We start from the raw sequence: 21,365 nt of genomic DNA on the forward strand, positions 1-21,365 counted from the left end.
CGAAAGCAAATATATATATATATATATATATATATATATATATATATATATATATATATATATATGCAGGTTTTGGTGTCTTCGGGTGTCTTCCCGTGTAAGAGTCGGGGTGTCTGTGCGACGTTTCGACGAGGTCTCACTCGTCATCTTCAGGCTGGTGCTTTCGGCTTCTTGTTACTGGAACAGAGCAGAGTCTGGTGTTTGAGTTCCTATAAATACTGTTGAGGGGTGTGGTGTATAGCCTCCAACGTTCTGGGCAGAGAGGAAGTTCCTAGATTAGTGTGCCTTTTCTTCTTTTGTTCCTTAATTACTTGAGGGATATCTTGGGTGATTTCATGAGTGATATTCTGAATACCACTGGGTGGGTCATTAAGTGTAGATTAGTTGCTAAAGCTTTCGTGTCTTGACCTCTTGAGCTTGTGAAGAGTTTTTCTGAGAAGATGGCTGTGCTGCATTTAGTTGTGCTCTGGCTTGGCTTCGTGTATAGGGGCGAGCTGTGGTTTTGTGCCTTGTGCCAGCCAGATCTGTGTAGGGATTGCAGGGGGGTGCAGCATCCGGAGGTGCCACTATAGTTTGGCTACTGGATGGAGTCTGTAATATGTCTGTGGAGAGGGTCTGGGTTTGGGTCTGGTGTGGTTGATTGGTGACGGCGTTCTGTGTGCCTCTGGTTCTGGTGTCGGTTTTTGTGGGGAGGGCTAATTTCCAGATGTCTGGCAGGCGGGACGTGTCGTCACGCTTGTTCATGTTGTGAGGGTGTTTCTCTATCTCGATGGCTTCCATGATTATTCTCTTGTGGTGATGTTCCATGTTAAAGAGCAATTTGGAATCTGCAAAATTAATTTCGTGTCCTGTTTCTTTCATGTGTTGGAAAAGAGAGGAAGTTTTTTCTTCTTTTTTGACGGCATTCTTGTGTTCTGCGATACGTGCATTTATTCGTCTGTTTGTTTGTCCAATGTACGTGGCTGGGCAGACTTTGCAGGGTATTTCATAGACCCCTTGGTTTTCCAGCTGGATTTTGTCTTTTGGGTTTCTGAGGATATTGGCTATTTTTTGGTTGGTGCAGAAGGCTGTTTTGATATTGTGTTTATGGAGGATTTTGCTGATTTTGTCTGTAGTGCCCTTGATATAAGGAAGGAGGGCCATGCCATTGTTTTCTTCTGTGTCTTGGTTTTTGGGGGGTGTTTCTTTTTGGATTAGCTTCGTAACCCTGTTTTTCTGGTATCCATTGGCGATTAACACATTTGAGAGATTCTGTAACTCAGTTGTCAAGTGGTCTTTGTCAGCCAGGCGTTTGGTTCTGGAGATGAGAGTCTTGGCTACGGAGTTTATTTGTGCAGGGTGGTGGTGTGAAGCCTTTAATGAAGCCATTAATGAAGCCTTGACAGCCATTCAAAACAAATACAACCCCCCCAAATACATCCTGGACCTGACCAACCACTGCCTAACCAACACGTACTTCATTCACAATGGACAAAGATACAAACAGATAGAAGGAGCACCTATGGGATCACCCCTCTCACCGGTCATCGCAAATTTGTACATGGAACACTTTGAAACCAATGCTTTAGACAAGTCAGAACACAAACCCAAACTTTGGCTCAGATATGTTGACGACACCTTTGTAATTTGGCCACACGGGAAAGAAAAACTAGATAGCTTCCTCACACATCTCAACAGCCTACACCCCAAAATACAATTCACTATGGAAATAGAAGACAACAACCAACTCCCCTTTCTTGACGTCCTAATCTACAAAAAACCTGATGGCTCCCTAGGACACACTATCTACCGGAAAAAAACACACACCAACCGCTACTTACATGCACAATCACACCACCACCCTGCACAAATAAACTCCGTAGCCAAGACTCTCATCTCCAGAACCAAACGCCTGGCTGACAAAGACCACTTGACAACTGAGTTACAGAATCTCTCAAATGTGTTAATCGCCAATGGATACCAGAAAAACAGGGTTACGAAGCTAATCCAAAAAGAAACACCCCCCAAAAACCAAGACACAGAAGAAAACAATGGCATGGCCCTCCTTCCTTATATCAAGGGCACTACAGACAAAATCAGCAAAATCCTCCATAAACACAATATCAAAACAGCCTTCTGCACCAACCAAAAAATAGCCAATATCCTCAGAAACCCAAAAGACAAAATCCAGCTGGAAAACCAAGGGGTCTATGAAATACCCTGCAAAGTCTGCCCAGCCACGTACATTGGACAAACAAACAGACGAATAAATGCACGTATCGCAGAACACAAGAATGCCGTCAAAAAAGAAGAAAAAACTTCCTCTCTTTTCCAACACATGAAAGAAACAGGACACGAAATTAATTTTGCAGATTCCAAATTGCTCTTTAACATGGAACATCACCACAAGAGAATAATCATGGAAGCCATCGAGATAGAGAAACACCCTCACAACATGAACAAGCGTGACGACACGTCCCGCCTGCCAGACATCTGGAAATTAGCCCTCCCCACAAAAACCGACACCAGAACCAGAGGCACACAGAACGCCGTCACCAATCAACCACACCAGACCCAAACCCAGACCCTCTCCACAGACATATTACAGACTCCATCCAGTAGCCAAACTATAGTGGCACCTCCGGATGCTGCACCCCCCTGCAATCCCTACACAGATCTGGCTGGCACAAGGCACAAAACCACAGCTCGCCCCTATACACGAAGCCAAGCCAGAGCACAACTAAATGCAGCACAGCCATCTTCTCAGAAAAACTCTTCACAAGCTCAAGAGGTCAAGACACGAAAGCTTTAGCAACTAATCTACACTTAATGACCCACCCAGTGGTATTCAGAATATCACTCATGAAATCACCCAAGATATCCCTCAAGTAATTAAGGAACAAAAGAAGAAAAGGCACACTAATCTAGGAACTTCCTCTCTGCCCAGAACGTTGGAGGCTATACACCACACCCCTCAACAGTATTTATAGGAACTCAAACACCAGACTCTGCTCTGTTCCAGTAACAAGAAGCCGAAAGCACCAGCCTGAAGATGACGAGTGAGACCTCGTCGAAACGTCGCACAGACACCCCGACTCTTACACGGGAAGACACCCGAAGACACCAAAACCTGCATTCCTGTACCCGTGAAAATCTACGAAAGCATATATATATATATATATATATATATATATATATATATATATGGACATATAATTGAAAATGAATCTTGTTTTGCTTGTCCTCTAATACACCATAATTTTTGAGCAAAAATTTCAGCAGGAGCCGAACCAGATCTGACCATACCAAAAATACTGATCCACTGTACCACACTGAATGCTACTGCCAAGCTCCTGTGAAACTGGAGGGAATTTTATTCAAACTGCAATATGCTTCTCAGTATTGTCAAGCTGCAAAGCTAGGAAATGATCCACTTGTTTACATTAACAGATCCATGGGACATAGGACAAATATAAGAACCTCTAGGATTATCTGAAGGTTAGTTCAAATGAACATGGTCTGCCTCAAATTCCCATAGCAAATGTTACTTGAAACACAGCTCTCTCCACCCCCCCCCCCTGCTTACACATCGAGGTCAGATTTGGGATGTACTAACACAGGGGTCAGCAAACGTTTTCAGCAGGGGGCTGGTCTACTGTCCCTCAGACCTTGTGGGGGGCCGGACTAACGGGTGGCACAGTCGCAACTGTTGTACTCACACATGTATAGACACGTTTTAGTGATGGTACGACACAAATAACATTTCTCGATATTGAAATATTGTTGGTATATCAATGTGCCCCGTGCATCAATGTGCCCCGCCTCCCCCCTACCTGGTGAAAAGGAGCCCTACATTAATTTGTGCATTTCTCAGATTGTCATTTTTATTTCCCATACTTACTCCCAAAACAAGAGCACAGGGTGGCTAACAACATAAAACAATGCATCAAAACACCAAATAAATACTCATCAATAACAATAGCAGCAGATAATACTGTCAACAACACCAGTCATTCAAGTTTTCAAATTGTGTTGTTGAACTAGAGTGGGGACAACCTGATTTCACAGGTAAGGTGCCAACACCAAGAATGCCCTGTCATGTGCAACAAACCTCACCGCCACCACCAGTGGAACCACAAGCAGGGCCTCTCCTGTTGACTGCATTAACAGTCCAGCTTGGAAGGCATTTTGATTCTTGGATGAATTAACAGTTCCATGAAGAAAGATTTTCTAATGAATCCAGTTCTTATTTCCCCCTTTGACTAAAACCTTGCTGAACAATTGTATCCCCAAGGGGATACAAAATGGGTGCCAATCACTCTACATTCTGGCTTGTGTACTTCTTCAGGTCTGATGGTTCTTTGTGCTTGAAACACCGGGCTCTGGGCCAGCTCCTCACTCTGTGAGATACACTTAAAGCTCTCTGGAGAGATGTCAGCCCTCAGGAGGCATAACAGAGGCTCTGTGATACTTCAGCCTTGTCACAAGTTCAGCTTTGCCAGTATTTCTCTTGCCCTGACAGTTAACACAGCCAGCCAGGCAAGCAAGCTTGTGCTTTCCTTCCTTCCTACACATGTGGGACTGGATAAGGATGAAACAAGCGTGAACAATAAAATTTTGTCACAAGATCCACATCAAATGGAAAAAACCCTAAAATAACTGGATTCAAATGCCTTTTTGGCACAGCCCACGTATTGTGACTGTGCTTTCTGGATGTTACTCATGTGGATCACTTCACAGTCATATCCACAATGTAAGACACGGGGTCTCTGCATGGATTCCCCTTGCCTTGGCAACCCATTGGGTGGATATGCTAATTAGCAAACTGAATGGCAGTTTACTAGCTTGTCTTTCCCCTCCTGCTCTGTTCAAAAAGCTGCCCATCTTTTATTGGCTTGAACACAGCAGGGACATTCTTTTTCTTAAAGTTATTTGTGGGGGTTTTAAATAGAAAAATTAACCAACTGTTTAAAAGTTTTTAAAACTCCAACAGGTCCTCCCTATCTCAGACTTGGCTCAATCAAACAGAGCTCAATTTAGGAATTGCCCCACACTTCTGCTTATCCTAGAAAACAGAGGCCCAAGTGGTTTTCTGCTTGTCCCATGCTTTGTAGGCATGGGTCCGAGAGGTTTTGCCTTTGTGCTGCTTCTCCCCCCTAGAAAACCAGCTCTTTGGTGCTAAACTGGAGCAAACAGCAATCTGCAGAAAACCAAATTGCCATTGTTCCGATTCAGCACTAAAGCACGGGTTTTCCTGGGGGAAATGGAGGGTCGAACAGAGGTGGGGATAAGCCCATAGTCACCATCTGCTACAAATAGGGTGAGGAGAAAGATAATAGTTCCTTCCTCCCGAGTCTGACCTTTGGCTAATCCTAAAATGTGGTAAGAAACTGAGGACCTAATTTGACACAGCCTAATTTCATGTGGGGAAAATGGGAGGGGAAATCTGACAAAGTAAGGAGCAATGGAAAGTGAAGAAGTGAAAAAACCCCTGTCAGCAATGAGCCTGGATCTCTAGCAAGGGAGAGATCTCTCTCAGTTCCTCAGCAGGCCACTAGACAGGCAGGCAGATGGGCATGGGAGAGAAAAGGAGATGGCAGGAAGTGAGTGGCGAAGGTGGGTGGCTGCCCACTTTTAGCTTTGGCTCCTCCTATCACTGGCTTCTGGTCCACCCAGCGCTGATGTGTGGCCCCTGACAAATTGCTGAAAGGAAGTGTGGCCCTTGCAGAGAAAAGTTCTGCACCCTGTCCTAAGAGAAAGCTATAGGCATATAAAAAAACACATTGAGTGCCCCTATATTTTCTATTTTGTGGGGTAAAAGCAGCTGGGGGGGGCAGGGCGGGAGGTTCAATTGAAATATTGTGTGAAGGGAAAGGGTTAAGAAGCCCTTCTCCTCATGCACTGGTGTTCCACTTCAGGCTACACCCTCTATTCCTCAGGTGGTAGTGGGGAGGGGGGCAGCGGCGAGATGAAATCAAGAAAATATTTAATAAAAATACATTTAAAAAAAAGAGAAATACCATGGGTCCCTTCACAGTGAACATCACGGGGCTTGAAGCAAACATTTGCAAACTGTCTAAGTTGTAGTACTTACAGTAATATAATTTGGATTTTTTATCTGCCAGCAAAGGATTGCTAGCATAGAAAACCCCTGTGATCGTAAACGTTGTTTCTACTATGCTGTGTGTTTGACATTGCACAGATGTGTGTTTCTTAACCCTAAAGAGCCAACCTTCCCAGACTTTCCCTCTTCTGTTCCTACTGCTGCTCAGCGAGAGCAGGATGTAAATGTGTGCACTAAGAGGAGGGGGGGGGGGAGAGAGAGAAAGAGAGAGAGAGAGAAATGTCAGAGGGTGCCACTAGTGTTTTGTGGAAGAATATGCCATTCAGGTACCCAGTTTCTTGGTCTGAAGGTTGCAGAAAACTATCTTTACACAGTCAGTATTTACACAGAACTTACCCATGTAAATGTATTCTGGAGAGGTCTTGTCAGTCGCTAAATCTCTTAATACGTTTCCAAACCGCAGCCATAGCCCAAATGCGACGACAGCTGAGCCTGCCAACTGGAAAAGCAAAACGAAATTCAAAAGGTTAATAGCTAAAGGAAGGGTTGGTGAGCACAGAAAATCTGCAAACAACTTCTTATTTCTCCTTGGAAACTCCCAGAGCAGATGAGTCCAAATTCACATGCTACACTACAGTATAAAGATTGCTATTGGCATTTACACACATTTGTCTCTGTCCAAAACTATTAACATTCCTGTGCTAACAAGGATGAATACAGACATTTTGATGTATAACCTCAGAAATCCTCTCTAGTTTGTTTGCTTTTTTTCATTTAGAATCTAAACTTTTCTCATTAACTGAACTCAGGGGAAACTAGTTGTGTGTGTTTATGGCAGAAGCTGGCTGTGCACAATACCGATTGGTTAAAAACTGGTGACATCACTAGCCCACTCCCTCCTTATTCCTAAAGCAGCATTCAAACATGTAAAAATGATTATATGATTTGTTTTTTGGGTTTTTTTAAAAACAACAACACAGGGGAAAGTACATTTAATTCAATAAATGTATCCACAGTGCTTTAAAAATAAATAAATTGAACAACCCAGCTGAAGCACGGCACAGGAAGGGCAAGGCAGACAAATAAATCAGTGTTGTTGGCCAGTGTACCTGTTAAATGTGCCACCTTAGAAGCAGGAATCCAGGCATGAGATGTCAAAGAAAGAATTGTGGTAAGTTCTGATTTGCATGCATATATGTTTGTACACACCCCTAGGCTACACATAGAAAATAAGCTGACAGTTCCTTTACATGCACTCATATTTTGACATCCATTTAGTGAGGAGTTGCATTTTCTCTGGCCATGGAACATGAGATGATTGTCTCCCTGCATGATGCTTGTAAGCTGTTTCCAAAATATTTAAATCAGCCCGTTGCTTTATAAATATCCCATTCATGTTGCTTTCAAGAAAAGCTCTTTTTCCTTGGGCAAGGAACCAAAAGTTAAGTCACCTCATCTTGAACTAAGTGATGTTACCAAACACTTAACTGCTCTATTTATCACTAGAATGGCAGACCCACAAACACATTTTCTAAAAAGCAGATACTAACCCTAGAATATAATTTATTTCAGGCCACAATAATTCAGAATAATTCCCTAACTATGGAGGCGATGGCTTCCCTTCAATCCAGAGTTTTGGTGTCAGTTGGCCAATCGCTCCTTTAAGAGGGAGAAAATGTCTAACGAAACATACAGTGTGGAGGGAAGGCAATCTCTTTGCTATGGAAGTTCAAGTCCTCAAACAATCACAAAGTCGAGAGGGAGACAGAGAGAAAGAAAGAAAGAGAGAGAGAGAGAGAGAGAGAGAGAGAGAATGCCTCCTCCAATGAAGCTGAAGGGAGAGGAGGCCAGGGTGCAGGCTGAGGAAGCAACCCTGTTTTCCTTCATGGAAGAGAGAAAGAGACAATAGCCAACACTTTTGCAAGGCCACACAACACAGAGCTTTGTGTTGCTGTGCGATTTGCAGCTGCAGCTGAGGGACACCCGCCTCACAACTCTGTACTCATTTGCACTGTAGTAGAGTTGAACCTCATTTGTGTGAGGGAAGGGTGTCATCCTCTGGCAGCCTCTTTTTCAGCACAAGCGTAGTTCTGTAGTAGTTACAGGAACCCTCTTTGGCTGGAGGCTATTCTGAGCCACAGCAAAGGCTTCTCAAAGATACACAAAATGGAGGTGACCTCCCACTCTACAAAAATGAATACCCAACAGGACAACTGTTGTGATTGAGCCACATACTTCTGAGTCAGATGTAGTCTTGCTGGCCTGCCTGGGCAGAGCTCTGCTTTTGAGGACTTATCTTTTCTGTGCCTCAAGGCAAGACTTCTACTATGCCCCTATGATGCTACAGATTACTGAACTCCCCAAAACAGTCTGAATAAAGTCCCAGTTCACTTGCATATATCGGAACAGTGGGTGGTATTCAACTAAGTTTTACTTAGAGTAGACCCACTGAAATTAATCACCCTAAGTCATGTTCGTTAATTTTGATGGGCGGGATTAACCTAAACAGCCCAATCAGTGGAAGCCCTGCACAAGGACTTCTGCTTGAGCAACCGGGTTACCCCCTCCCTGTTCACCCCCCATTCCCTACAAAAATGGGGTGGGTCAGGAGAACCCCTGGAACAGCACATGAGGGGCAGAGGGAGGATCGTTTCATCTGGCAAGCTGCAATGCTTGTGAAAATGGAACAACTGCAAGAGGGTGACATTGAATACCACCCATCTGGTTTGTTCCGAATGCCACCCAGAATATCTTGGTTGCAAACCTGAATTCTCTCAAAACACTACTATTTGTAACACTCCACTAATATTCTTTCTAACAATGTGCCAGTGTTTGTCACACTGCACTAAGGTCCTTTCAAACTCTACACAGAGATACTGCTCTACTGTAGTGTAAAAGAGACAATGACACCCCAAAGGTGCAAGTTATGCTATCTTTCAGGGAACCCTTGCCATGGAAAGCTGCAGACGAGATCTTGTCAATATGCTGCTTACAAGCTCTGCCTTTGCCAAATTGCTGAAAAGGTCCTCAGACTTCACAGGGAGAATGAGTGGCTTATTCAGAGTGTGAGCTGCCTTTCACTTAACTACTCCAACAAAAAAGGCCCGCACAGGAGCCTAGCAAGGCAAACACAAGCAGTCCCTTTAAGTGGGGCTGGCTGTCAAAACCCATCACTGAGATGCAGCTCCATCAGTCACAACGGATCCCTTCTCCCGCTTTCAGCAAGGCCCTGTCCTTCCAAGAACACTCAGGCGGAAGGGGACTCTTTGCTCAAAGATTCAGGTCAATACAATCAAACTGAGACCATCCAAAAATAGTTAGAAAGCTGAAAAGGAATCTTCATTTCCCAGGCATTCATATATTCCAATCGTCCCTAGTTACCATGGGCAGTAGGTACTACTTTCTGGGACCTGTCCTTGGTAAAAACACTATTTTCATTGTGATGATAGTTTGTCTTTTTGTGAGATGCTGGGAACACTTTTAAACTGCTTGCCCACATGTTTGCTAAAATTCTTAAGGATGCCCCGCGTCCCTTCAAATCCTCTCCCTATTGAACAACCTAAACAGTTAGTAAATATTGCTGAACATGTTGCAGATATTAAACACACACATACCCTAACAGTCTGATCTGTAGTAAAGCTGAAAATTTGGTTAAACACAAGTGAAACCTGTAGCAAAATTTTATAGTGTGGAATGCTGCTGTCCAGGATTCCAGTCACTCGATTCCACTCTCCCTGCCCCCATTTTCCTCTCTGCTCCCACACACTCAGTGTGCTGCAGCCATTGAGCATGCACAGTCCACATTGGTCTGGTCCCCCTACCCTTAATCTCCCCTCTAAATATTTGTTCTACTTGGTAAACGTGGAGTTCCCCCAGGTCTGCCCATACCTCCCTCTTGTCTGTGGGTGGTGCCATTTTGAGCAATGGAACTTCCAGACTGAACACCAGCAATAGAAGGAATGATTCTGAAGCTTAAAAAAGGAAAAAGAAGAAAAAAAGAAAACAGTTGTGGTCAGTTTATGAACACATCCTGTTTCAGCAGCAGCAGCAGCAATCACAGAGTAAATGAGTCAGAAAAGGAGGCGTGTTTGTGTTTGTGTGCTCCCCTCGCCCACCTTTTAGGCAGTGGTCCTCGGTGTGAGAATCACCCTTATACGCACAAATAAGCATCTGCTGTATCTGTGAAAAACTGGAAGGTACTGTATGTGAATGGGCGGTGCAAATTTCAGTTACAGGAAATGCAGCCACCTAGTCTGAGGAAGATGGAGAAAGCTCTTGCTCCTTCCCAGAAACCACATAGAAAGGTAAAACAGAGGACTGGAAAGGAGGTTAACCGAAGCTTATTGGTGTTTTGTAAAATTTGCATTTCTTTGCAAATATACAGGCTGAGCACAATTAGAGGCACAGCTGAAACATCAGACTATCAAAAACTATTGCTCCGTGTCATATTACGAGAGACCAACAGCCAGTATATCAAACTGCTATTCACTTTCAAAGCACAAGTCCAGCTCTCTGTTGCCGGCAGTTGGGCAGGTAGCTATTTATTTGCATTTATTAAAAGCATGTCTGCACTACCTTTCATTTATAAGAAATACCAAGGCAGCATACTGAACACCCACCACAATGAACTGAAATATCTTTTTTTTAAAGGGGGGCGGAGATGTGAGGCCACACGGTGCTGTTGACACAGCAGGTACACACTCTTGCAATACTTGCATTCAGTACAGCCCCTTCACGCACCAGATAAACATGCAGAGAGTAGAGAGCCAGGCAAGGGCCGTAATGGCTCCAAAAGAATTGGTCCAAAAGTATGGCAACAAGAGAAGTTGCTCTGTACCTCAACTGTCTATTAGAAAGACAAAAGGCAAGAGACAAAAAGTAAAAGACAAAAAGAAAGACAAAAAGCAGGCTGGACAGCTGAGAGGCAGAGCTATGCCTGATTTCTGCTGGGATCCAAAGCTGGGCTATTGGAGAAGCAAGACCTGCTGGGGTGTTAATGCTGCGAGCCCCTCCATCTTATTGTATATCTGTGTAAATAAACTGTATATCATAAAGATGCCACAGTCTCCACTGTCCCTCATTCCAGGGAAACTGAACCTTGGGTAAGCACCTGGAACCCCTGGAATCTCACACCGTTCGGAGATTGAGATGGCGTGCAACAGTATACACTGACTGGCTGTGGCTCCCTCGGCTTTTAGAAAGGGGATTTCCCCCTGTCCTACTGGCAAATGCTGTAAACTGAACCCAGGACCTTTCAAATGTAAAGCAGATGCTGCTGCTACTATTACTATTACTATCATTAGAATTTATATACTGCCGTATACCCTGGGGTCTCAGGGCGATTCACAGAATTAAATCAAGACGTAAAACCACAAAATACCTAATAACAACAACAACAACTGCCCCCCACAAAAGAGCACATTTTAAAAGGGCATAGGATGTAAATCGGATCAACCAAAGGGCTGGTTAAAAAGGAATGTTTTCACCTGGCACCTAAAGGTGTATAATGAAGGCGCCAGGCAAACTTTCCTGGGGAGAGCATTCCACAGATGGGGAGCCACTGCAGAGCAGGCCCGTTCTCATGTTGCCACCCCCTGGACCTCTCGAACCCCTCTTACCACTGACCCATGGCTCTTTGCTAAATGATCACATTGTACTGCTTCTTTCTCCACTCCCTACGTATGGGATAAATATTCAGGAGAGACCTGGAACATTTACTTTTAACAGTGCAGCAGTACTTCTTTTACCTTTGCCGGTAACCTAATTTGCCACACCCACTATTGCATCTTTGCCATGGGTGGATTTCCCATTCTGAGGAGTATATACAAAACCATTAGCAGAAGTAAGGGGTTGCCATAAAATACGATGCAGCACTCTGCGTAGGATAAGCCTTAGTAGTGCCTGCCTCAATACCTCCTGGCTTTTTCTGAACAATAATCTACCCAAGCTAACAAACAGTGTGGTTCCAGGAAGCGACTTGCTTAAAGCAGACAGAAATTGCCAATGGCAGAGAAATCCCTTTACATCATCACAGACCCAAATGGAAATAAACACCCCCCTTGGCAGTTTCACCTAACAGCGCACTCCCAGAGAGACTGGGTTGTTGGCAGGGAGCCAGGCTCTGCTGCCAAGAGCAATTTCAAGGACCCTGCTGGGCGGTTCTGCAGCTCTGCAAAGCAGAGACCTGTGTGTGCAGCAGGCATGAGAGGGGGGCAGCAGGGAGCAGTCAAGCCCTAAAGACTAAGTTGTTAAGAAGGAAGCGGTGCCTTACGATGGTGGAAAAGAGGAGCTCTCTTTGTGCTTTCAGTAGATGATAGAGAGGGAGAAGTTGATCCCATGCCCTTCAGCTACAATGGAGGAATGCAGGGGCACTTTAGGCAGAGAAACAAACTGCCCCTCTATCCTAATAGAATCTTTCTCGGTGTAAACTCATCCTAGCCCAAACTAACAAGTAGTAGTTTAGATGGATGGTGGCTAACAGATTGAGGTTGAATCCTGACAAGACAGAAGTACTGTTTTTGGGGGACAGGGCAGCTGTTTATCAGCTCCATCTGGTACGTAGGCTGAGACCCTATCTGCCTGCAGACTGTCTCGCCAGAGTAGTGCATGCTCTGGTTATCTCCCGCTTGGACTACTGCAATGCGCTCTATGTGGGGGCTACCTTTGAAGGTGACCCGGAAACTACAACTAATCCAGAATGCGGCAGCTAAACTGGTGACTGGGAGTGGCTGCTGAGACCACATAACACCTTGAAAGACCTACATTGACTCCCAGTACGTTTCTGAGCACAATTCAAAGTGTTGGTGCTGACCTTTAAAGCCCTAAACGGCCTCGGTCCAGTATACCTGAAGGAGCGTCTCCACCTCCATCGTTCTGCCCAGACACTGAGGTCCAGCGCCGAGGGCCTTCTGGCGGTTGCCTTACTGCGAGAAGCCAAGCTACAGGGAACCAGGCAGAGGGCCTTCTTGGTAGTGGTGCCCGCCCTGTGGAACGCCCTCCCACCAGATGTCAGAGAGCAAAATAACTACCAAACTTTTAGAAGACACCTGAAGGCAGCCCTGTTTAGGGAAGCTTTTAATGTTTAATAGGTTATTGTATTTTAGTTTTTTTTTAGAAGCAGCCCAGAGTGGCTGGGGAAACCCAGCAAGTTGGGCGGGGTATAAATAATAAATTATTATTATTAATTATTATTATTATAGAGAAAGAAAAATATGCCAGGGCATACACAGCGATAGGCATATTTACAAAATATTACTTTGTGTTTAACAGTCAGTTGATTATTTCACTTCAGGACTGTCTCAGGTGTGAGGAAAAGACACATTTGATCAATCAGTCAAATTAGGTCAATTCATAATTTAGATCAAGGTGAGTGGATATAAACCCCACAGCATTTTGTAATGATAATCACATCTAGCATTTATATAGAGCTTTAGAGCGTTTCACACGCACCAGGAATCTTTACAACAGTCTTGTAATTTGGCACAGAAGTATTGCTATGCTCATAACTGCCAATGGGCAGCCGAGGCTGAGAGAGACGGCTACTGAATGAGTTCATGGCTGAACTGAACTTCAGGTGGAGAGGTCATGGCAGTTATTGCCATGGTAGGAGGAAGAAATAGCAGGTATCAGATACCCTCCATTGGTTTTTGTGGCAGGCATAGGCTAGTCACACAGCAGTTACTTCAACTGCAGACTTGTTGTACAGCCTTCACACTGGAGGTATCTCCAGTGTCTGGTACATTTGTGTTGCCAGCAGGGAGACCAGTCTATATGGGAGGCAGGCAGAACCTCCAGCTGGCAGGCGCAATTTGGCTCTGCGGGAATCCTAATTTGGCCTGCAAGGCCATTTCACTCAAGCTGCGGCACCTGCTCGCCCAACACAAAGGAGCTCTGATTTGGCCAAACTACAGCAGTATCATGGAAGATCAACAAACATTTCAACTGATCAAGGTGATCATGTCAGGAAACAAACAAACAAACAAACAAAAAACCCCAGAAGCCCTCCAACAAAAACATCAACATCTTCACATGGCTAAATCACTCCTACCGCTGACTGATAAAACACCCACAAATCTTCAGATGCAATGCGCCTCAGACACTTCATTACATGTGTTCCACTGTGCCACACAATAGGTACAAATAAATAAATAAATGATAAATAGATAGATAGATAGATAGATAGATAGATAGATAGATGATAGATAGATAGATAGATAAATAAAGCAAGCAAGCAACCTGCTATTGACAAAACAACCCAAAGATCTGATTCAGAATAGCTTCCCTTGAAATTAGATGCCCACATGGTTTCCTGTTTGGCAAAAACTACTCAATTAAAGCAATACCTGAAGTAAACCAGTTTCCTTCACCATTTACTTTACTCATCTTTCTTTTTTAAAAAAGGGGAAAAGGAAAGATCAGATCTCACCAGGCTTCCAACCTGAAAGATCACCCTTCTGCATTCTCTCGCTGTTTACTGTGCAGCCAGGGAGCAAGTAGCCATCAATGTAGCAAGCTGGAGCTACTTAAAACCTCCATCTCTGTGGAGTTTGACTCCTGTTGCACCTCTCTGTCTGCTGTCTGCTGTTCAAATGAATGGCTGGGGCACACTAAGCGGGTGCAGGTGGAATAGAGAATGAAACTGGACAGGAACAGGAGGGACTCATTTTCATGCACTGACTCTGAGGGGCAGGCAGAGGGCAGGGCCACCCTGGGAGAGAATAAAGGGGGAGCGGAGCCCCATAAGATGCACAATTCAGACCCCTCCTGTTGATGCATAGAGGGCTTTTAAGGTTACCGCGCACAACTCCACAGAAACAACAATGTGCACGCAAGCTCTGAGACCCTGTAGAAAAGGGCAGAACGCTCCAATGACAAATGTGAAAATAGTCACTTTTAAATTGTACAAATCAAAGCTGTACAGTTCTTTGATCATAATGATAAAAGAGTAAATTTAAGCCTGTAAGCATTTAAGTGTACTGTCAGGCATAAAAATGCTGCATCACGGTACTCAGGATATTGGCATCAAGAGATTCAGTGCACAGTCTGACTAACTAACTTCCTGTAACCTGCTTCAAGTAACAAGCTACTCAGAAACAGTTGCTTTTTTCCTGGTACGTTACTTAAAAGTGCTGCAGCTACTACAAAGAGTTGCTCTGCATAGGTATGTGTAAAACCGCCTTTGCCCGCATGTACAAGTCCAAAGGTAAAGTCGAATTTACACAACCTTTTCAGTGACGGTAGGAACAAACCTCAGTAGTGAGGCGCATTGTAGCATTTAGGCAATCAGTTCATTTCCCCCAGGAAAGTTCTTTTGTTATCGGGTTTTCAGTTCACATATTACAAGGGATGGGAACGACAAAAGGGTTTTAGAGGCTTAGTAGCTACTTGTGGATCTTATTCTGTCATGGGCAGGAAAGGAAGCAGACCACAGAAGAAGTGGATCCTCTGCTCACCAGCTAGTGAGTGGAGGATTCGATCCGGTGGGGTGCAGGGTGTTCCTTAGCCTGTGAAGCAGCAGCTCCACAGGACTGAACACTTCGGTGGGGGAGGAGACACACAATCTCCTTCCCCATCCAGATGTTCAGTAGGGTTTAGCCCTGCCTGCAAATTGATTTGAGGTCAGATCTGGACTGGGTGGTCCCCAGGTGTGTGTGTGTGTGTGTGTAAGAGAGAGAGAGAGAGAGAGAGAGAGAGAGAGAGAGAGAGAGAGAGAGGAGTTCTATACTATAACAATGAATAGCAGTTCCTCCCAAAACCATTAACATCGCTTGTAGTGCTTTCTTTTTAACCTCTCTCCCCAGTGAGATTTCTAAACCCTCTTGTCTTCTAGCCTTCTCCGTAACACACACACACACACACACACAGCTGCAGTTGAGCAATCACGTAAGAGCCCCACAGTTCCTGGTGACACAGTCTCCACACAGAAGAGATGGACCGAGTCATTGTTCAAGGGATGTGATGCTCTGCTTTATTGTGATGCAACAAATACAGCTTGCTGGCTGCAGAGTTTGTGAAGCAGGCTGAGTCCAAGGCACGGCGAGGACATCATCTCGTCTCTTTCACCACCCACTCGTAATAAGCCTAAAAAGTGACCAGACCCACGGCTTCCTGCAGAGACAGGCTGCCTCTCCCAAGCCCTCATGCAGGCGGGCAAAGATCTTCTGGGCATGCACTCAATGCAGGAGTAAACAGTGGAAACTCAGTGCAAACAATTTACTTTACGAGACACTCGGTACATGCTGTCTAGTAGAGGAGGCTTCATTGTCCTCCCACTCACCTACATTCCATTATGCGGACACTCCCTTGCACTGAAAGGGATTCTTACCCAACCCCCACTTTCCCAAGGGCAGGAGGACAAGAACACAGCAAGCTAGGAACACAGCAAGCTGCCTTATACCAAGGGCTCATCCACACACCCACTTGTCCTGTCCCTCAGGAAAACCTACTCTTTACTGCTGAATTGGAGCAAACGTCAATCGACTTTTCTGTGGATTGATGTTTGCTCTGATTCCATGATGCGGAGTGGTAGGGCAAAGAGAAAACTGCTCAGGCTCATGCCTAGAAAGCAGGGGACAAGTGGGAAACCTCTCAGACCTGTGCTCTCTAGGTGCAGGCTTAGTGAAGTGTGGATGAGTCCCGAGACAAACCAATGGTCCACTTACCGTATTTTTCGCTCTATAACACGCACCTGACCATAACACGCACATAGTTTTTAGAGGAGGAAAACAAGAAAAAAATATTCTAAACGAAACAGTGGATGTATGATTTTTGTGGTTCATGCTGTGGCCAGAGACGTGATCTGACGGTGAGTTTGGGGTAGCCCAATGCAAAAATCCTGAGGATCCATGTGGATCCATGCTTTGTAACCACATTTTTGTGCCATTGCAGCCCCATGAAACAGTGGGTGCGTGTGTGTGTTTTGGTGCAGGCTGTAGCCATGCATATGCTATATGATCTGATGATGAACTTGGGGTGACCCAGTGCAAAAATTCTGAGGATCCATGTGGATCCGTGCTTTGTAACCACGTTTTAAGCATTCAAGGGACAAGGAGCACGCGTGGGGTGGGTGGAGAAGCATGCGGCTAATAATGCAGAAGAGGGGTTTAAGAGGAGAAGGAACACGCGTGGGGTGTGTGGAGAAGGATGCGGCTAATGATGCAGAAGAGGGGTCTAAGGGGACAAGGAACATGCGTGGGGTGGGTGGAGAAGGATGTGGCTAATAATGCAGGAGAGGGGTCTAAGGGAAGAAGGAACACGCGTGGGGTGTGTGGAGAAGGATGTGGCTAATGATGCAGGAGAGGGGTCTAAGGGGACAAGGAACACGCGTGGGGTGGGTGGAGAAGGATGTGGCTAATGATGCAGGAGAGGGGTCTAAGGGAAGAAGGAACACACGTGGGGTGTGTGGAGAAGGATGTGGCTAATGATGCAGGAGAGGGGTCTAAGGGAAGAAGGAACACACGTGGGGTGTGTGGAGAAGGATGTGGCTAATGATGCAGGAGAGGGGTCTAAGGGGACAAGGAACATGCGTGGGGTGGGTGGAGAAGGATATGGCTAATAATGCAGGAGAGGGGTCTAAGGGGACAAGGAACATGCGTGGGGTGGGTGGAGAAGGATGTGGCTAATGATGAAGGAGAGGGGTCTAAGGGAGAAGGAGCTCGCGTGGGGTGGGTGGAGAAGGAGCTTTTCGGGGAGCTGAGCAGGGAGGGGGGAGGGAAAGAGCACTGTTGCTTTAAAGGAGCCAACCGGACAGCAGCCACTTACAGCAGTGTAAGCAGCTCCTTTCCTCTCCCGCTTTCCTCCTTCTCTCCCTCTTTGCTGCTTTACGCAGCTAATGGCAAATCCCCTGCAACCCACGGATCAGCTGAGACGCTGGGAGAATAGTAATTTCCCCCTCTCCCTCATCCCGTTCCCTCCTGTCCCCAGCAGCCTTTTTAAAAACTTTTTTACTGGTTTTCACTGTGCTCGTGGCTCAGAGCCCTCCTGTGCCCTGCCATCCCTCTGCAGCCTCATTGCTCCGTTTAGAGAGCGCACGGACCTTTGCTAGCTGAGGCTGCAGCAGCTGTTGCTGGCTACGCGGCGCTTTTTCCGGCTCGCTATGGCTCCCGTCTGTCCCTCCTCGCATGTAAGTGGCTGCTGCCCGCTTTGCTGGCATGGCTCTCCTTCCCTCCCTCCTCCTCAGCTCCTCCCCCTCCTCCTGGCTGTAAGGCAAGCAAAGCTAGAGCCCTGCTAAGCCCTGCAAGCGGCTCCTGCTTTGCTTGACTGACGGCAGCCATGGCTCCAGTCGAGTGCATTCGCTCTGTAACATGCACAGGCATTTCCCCTTACTTTCTAGGAGCAAAAAAGTGCGTGTTTTGGAGTGAAAATTACGGTAGCTCCATACTGTCTCCATTGACTGGCAGTGATTTCTCCAGGGTTTCAGGCAGGGTTCTCTTCCACTCCCACCTGGAGATGCTGGAGACTGAACCTGGGATAACTTGCATGTGTGATAGGAATTTTGAGGTCTTAGTTATATGTTAAATGTTCATAAGTGTACCAAGGCAGATGCTCTACCACTGAGCTATGGCCCTTCCTCAAACAGGATTTCCATTTCCCCTGGATGTGGGTGGGTGTGTCCCAAGGATTTAGGGATTGTCCACACTTCCACTTCTCCTGCCTGCTATCCCCTGGGAAAATCAGCTGTTCACTGCTGAATTGGAACAAATGTCAATTGTTTTCTTCTTCTTCTTCTTCTTCTTCTTCTTCTTCTTCTTCTTCTGTGGATTCAGCAGTAAACAGTGGGTTTTCTTGGGGAAAGCAATGCGGCAAATGGAAAACCACTCAACCCCCACTGCTTTTAGGCATGGGGTGCACAGTAGTGTGAACAAAGCCGTAAGTGTCTTTGTAATATTTTTTTCACAACACTACTTTGCCCCTTAAGAGTTTGAGTGATGGTCTATTTCACCCTTGGCAGATCCCCATTACAATGGCACATCAGATTTCTATTTAATTATTGCATTTATATCCCAGCTTTTTCTCCAAGGAGCTGGTTCCCACCCCCTCCTCATTTAATCCCCACAGCAACCTTGTGAGGCAGGTTTGGCTGAGAGGCTGCTTCATGTCCAAGTAAGGATTTGTACCCTACCCTATGTTTGGGCTAAAACATACTATAATACACATCCAGTGTCCATAGTAAAAAAACATGGAGGCATCAGCGCTGAGGTCCATGCTGGTCACCTGAAGGTTTTGCGCAGATAGCTTGTTGCAGAGATGGCAGTGTGTGTGTGTGTGTGTGTGTGTTGGGGGGGCATTTCTGGGGCGCTCTCTATGCTGCCAAATTTATTGCTGGAATACTGAAATGAGTCCACAGAGAAGGTGTCATGTGGGCTCTGAGAGTTCAGCATTGCAATCCCTCACATGGCAACCTTGGAACAGAAGGAAGCAAATGTGGAGCTTAAGTTAAGACAGATCTACATATTGGTTTGAGCAGCTGACCTGCACTTTAGGATTTCATAGGCCACCCATAGGCTTTTGTATATTCAAATTCCAAACAGGAAAGCGCATGTACTCAGAATAGGGCAGCTGCAGAGAGAGTCACTGCTGTGAATAACATCCAATGGTATTCAAAAGCAAGTTGCTTTCGTAACCAGACTCAGGGCTGCATTAAAGTTTCATTTAAGCAACAAAATAAAATGGAAAGCCATTGGGAAGAATTTGCAATGGGCTTGATGGGCCATTAGAATGGAATCTAGGCACAGCAATCTCTTGGGAGAAATTCAACTTGTCTCCTCATTCCACCATACAAATGGGGGAATCAGCTAAACTGTAAGTGCAGCTACAAAACCATTTATTTTTGTGCCGACCTCCTGATATGTGTTAATTACATTTCTGACAGGGATGATCCACAGTTTTGTTTGACCCATGATTTCTAGGCATGGGTCTGAGAGGTTTTTTCTTTTGTCCCACTACTTTCCCTGGGAAAGCCCACAAAATTATTGCTGAATTGGAACAAACATCCATCAAATTTTCATTGATTGCTCCGCAGCTCCTTCTGGCCTCTTCTCAAAATTGCACCCAGGGCCATGGCCCCCACAGCCCCCTCCCACGCTATGCCTCTGTATTCACCTAGCCATACAAGTCACAATCATATGCACATGTGTATCAGAAAGGACATATCCTCCCAAAGGTCACCCCACTGCCTTAGTTTCTAGGTCCTCTGATGCAATCTATAACAGGACAGCTGATGTGGGGCCTTCTAGCAGAAGCAGATTCAGGGTAGTGTGAGGGGTGCGGACACACCGGGTGTGCAGCCAAGGAAGGTGCACTTCAAAGCCTGGTGTGAGGGCTCTGACAGGGTCCTAGAATCCTTATTCCCAAAACTAGACAAGTGGCCTTGGGAAGGAGGTAGGAGGGCTCTAGGACCCTGCCAGAACCTCATGACTTCTTCCCAAACCCCAGATTAAGCCGGTGCCATGAGGGCTGGGGGGAGGGTGTCAAATGGCCTCACAAAAGGGCGGCATATTACCAAGGTCCGCCCCTTCCTCTAGATCAGTGTTTCCCAACCGGTGTTCCGCGGCACACTAGTGTGCCGCGAGACGTTGCCTGGTGTGCCGTGCGAGGGAGGCGGGCGAGTCGGGCGGCGAGAGGCGGGGCGGCGGCGGCGAGGAGAGGCCGCCCAGCGCGGGGCTCTCGCCGTCTGCCTGCCTGGCTGCCTGCGTGGCGCTGACGTCACGGGGCTGTAACGTGCCCCACATAGGCACACGCGGGGCGGCGAGCGAGCTCCCTCCCACATCCCATCGCCGCTCACTTTGGCCGGCCTACTGGGCTGTCGCAGGCGGAAGGCCTGCGCATGCGCGAGGTTTTCGCGCCTTCGGGATTCCCTTCACGCCTTCCTCCTCCTGGGTCCTTGAGAGCGCGGGAAGCGGCAGCGCGAGACCGGCGTTGAGCCTGGTAGGTATTGCGCTTGCCAAGGCAGTCATTTGGGAAATGAAAACTTGCAAAGCAAGCAGCCAGTTCAATCTGAAGTACGTGTATGCTTAATATCCTGTATCTGAAACCTGTTCTGCCCCCTCCCCCACACTTGGTGCCATTTTCATCTACACATGCAGCAGAGTAAGTTGACCCAGAATAGTACCAATTCAGATGGCAGATGGGAGAATGACAGTGCTGAATGCTTTCCCATGTAGAACAGTCCCTGCAAATAAAAACCTAGCATATTTGGAAGAGGGATGCTAGCCTAACCATTACCTTCTATGCTGTTACTATTTTTTTATTATTTTTTTACATAAGTAAAAAGTGACCTTTCCCCATCTGGCATGGTGGTGTGCCTCGAGATTTTTTTCATGGA

General features: G+C 46.0%; 1 protein-coding gene across 1 annotated transcript in view; it reads right to left on the minus strand.

Annotated features, from left to right (window-relative positions):
- The window catches only part of TSPAN2 (tetraspanin 2), a 69,824-nt gene that overhangs the window by 32,219 nt on the left and 16,240 nt on the right, over window positions 1–21,365 (minus strand). Inside the window, exon 2 of the mRNA XM_082227454.1 lies at window positions 6,440–6,542. Within this exon, the coding sequence (XP_082083580.1) occupies window positions 6,440–6,542 (103 nt within the window). The remainder of the gene's footprint in view (window positions 1–6,439; window positions 6,543–21,365) is intronic.

Source organism: Podarcis vaucheri (assembly GCF_965113315.1).
Source record: "Podarcis vaucheri genome assembly, chromosome: 6".
Taxonomy (NCBI): domain Eukaryota; kingdom Metazoa; phylum Chordata; class Lepidosauria; order Squamata; family Lacertidae; genus Podarcis; species Podarcis vaucheri.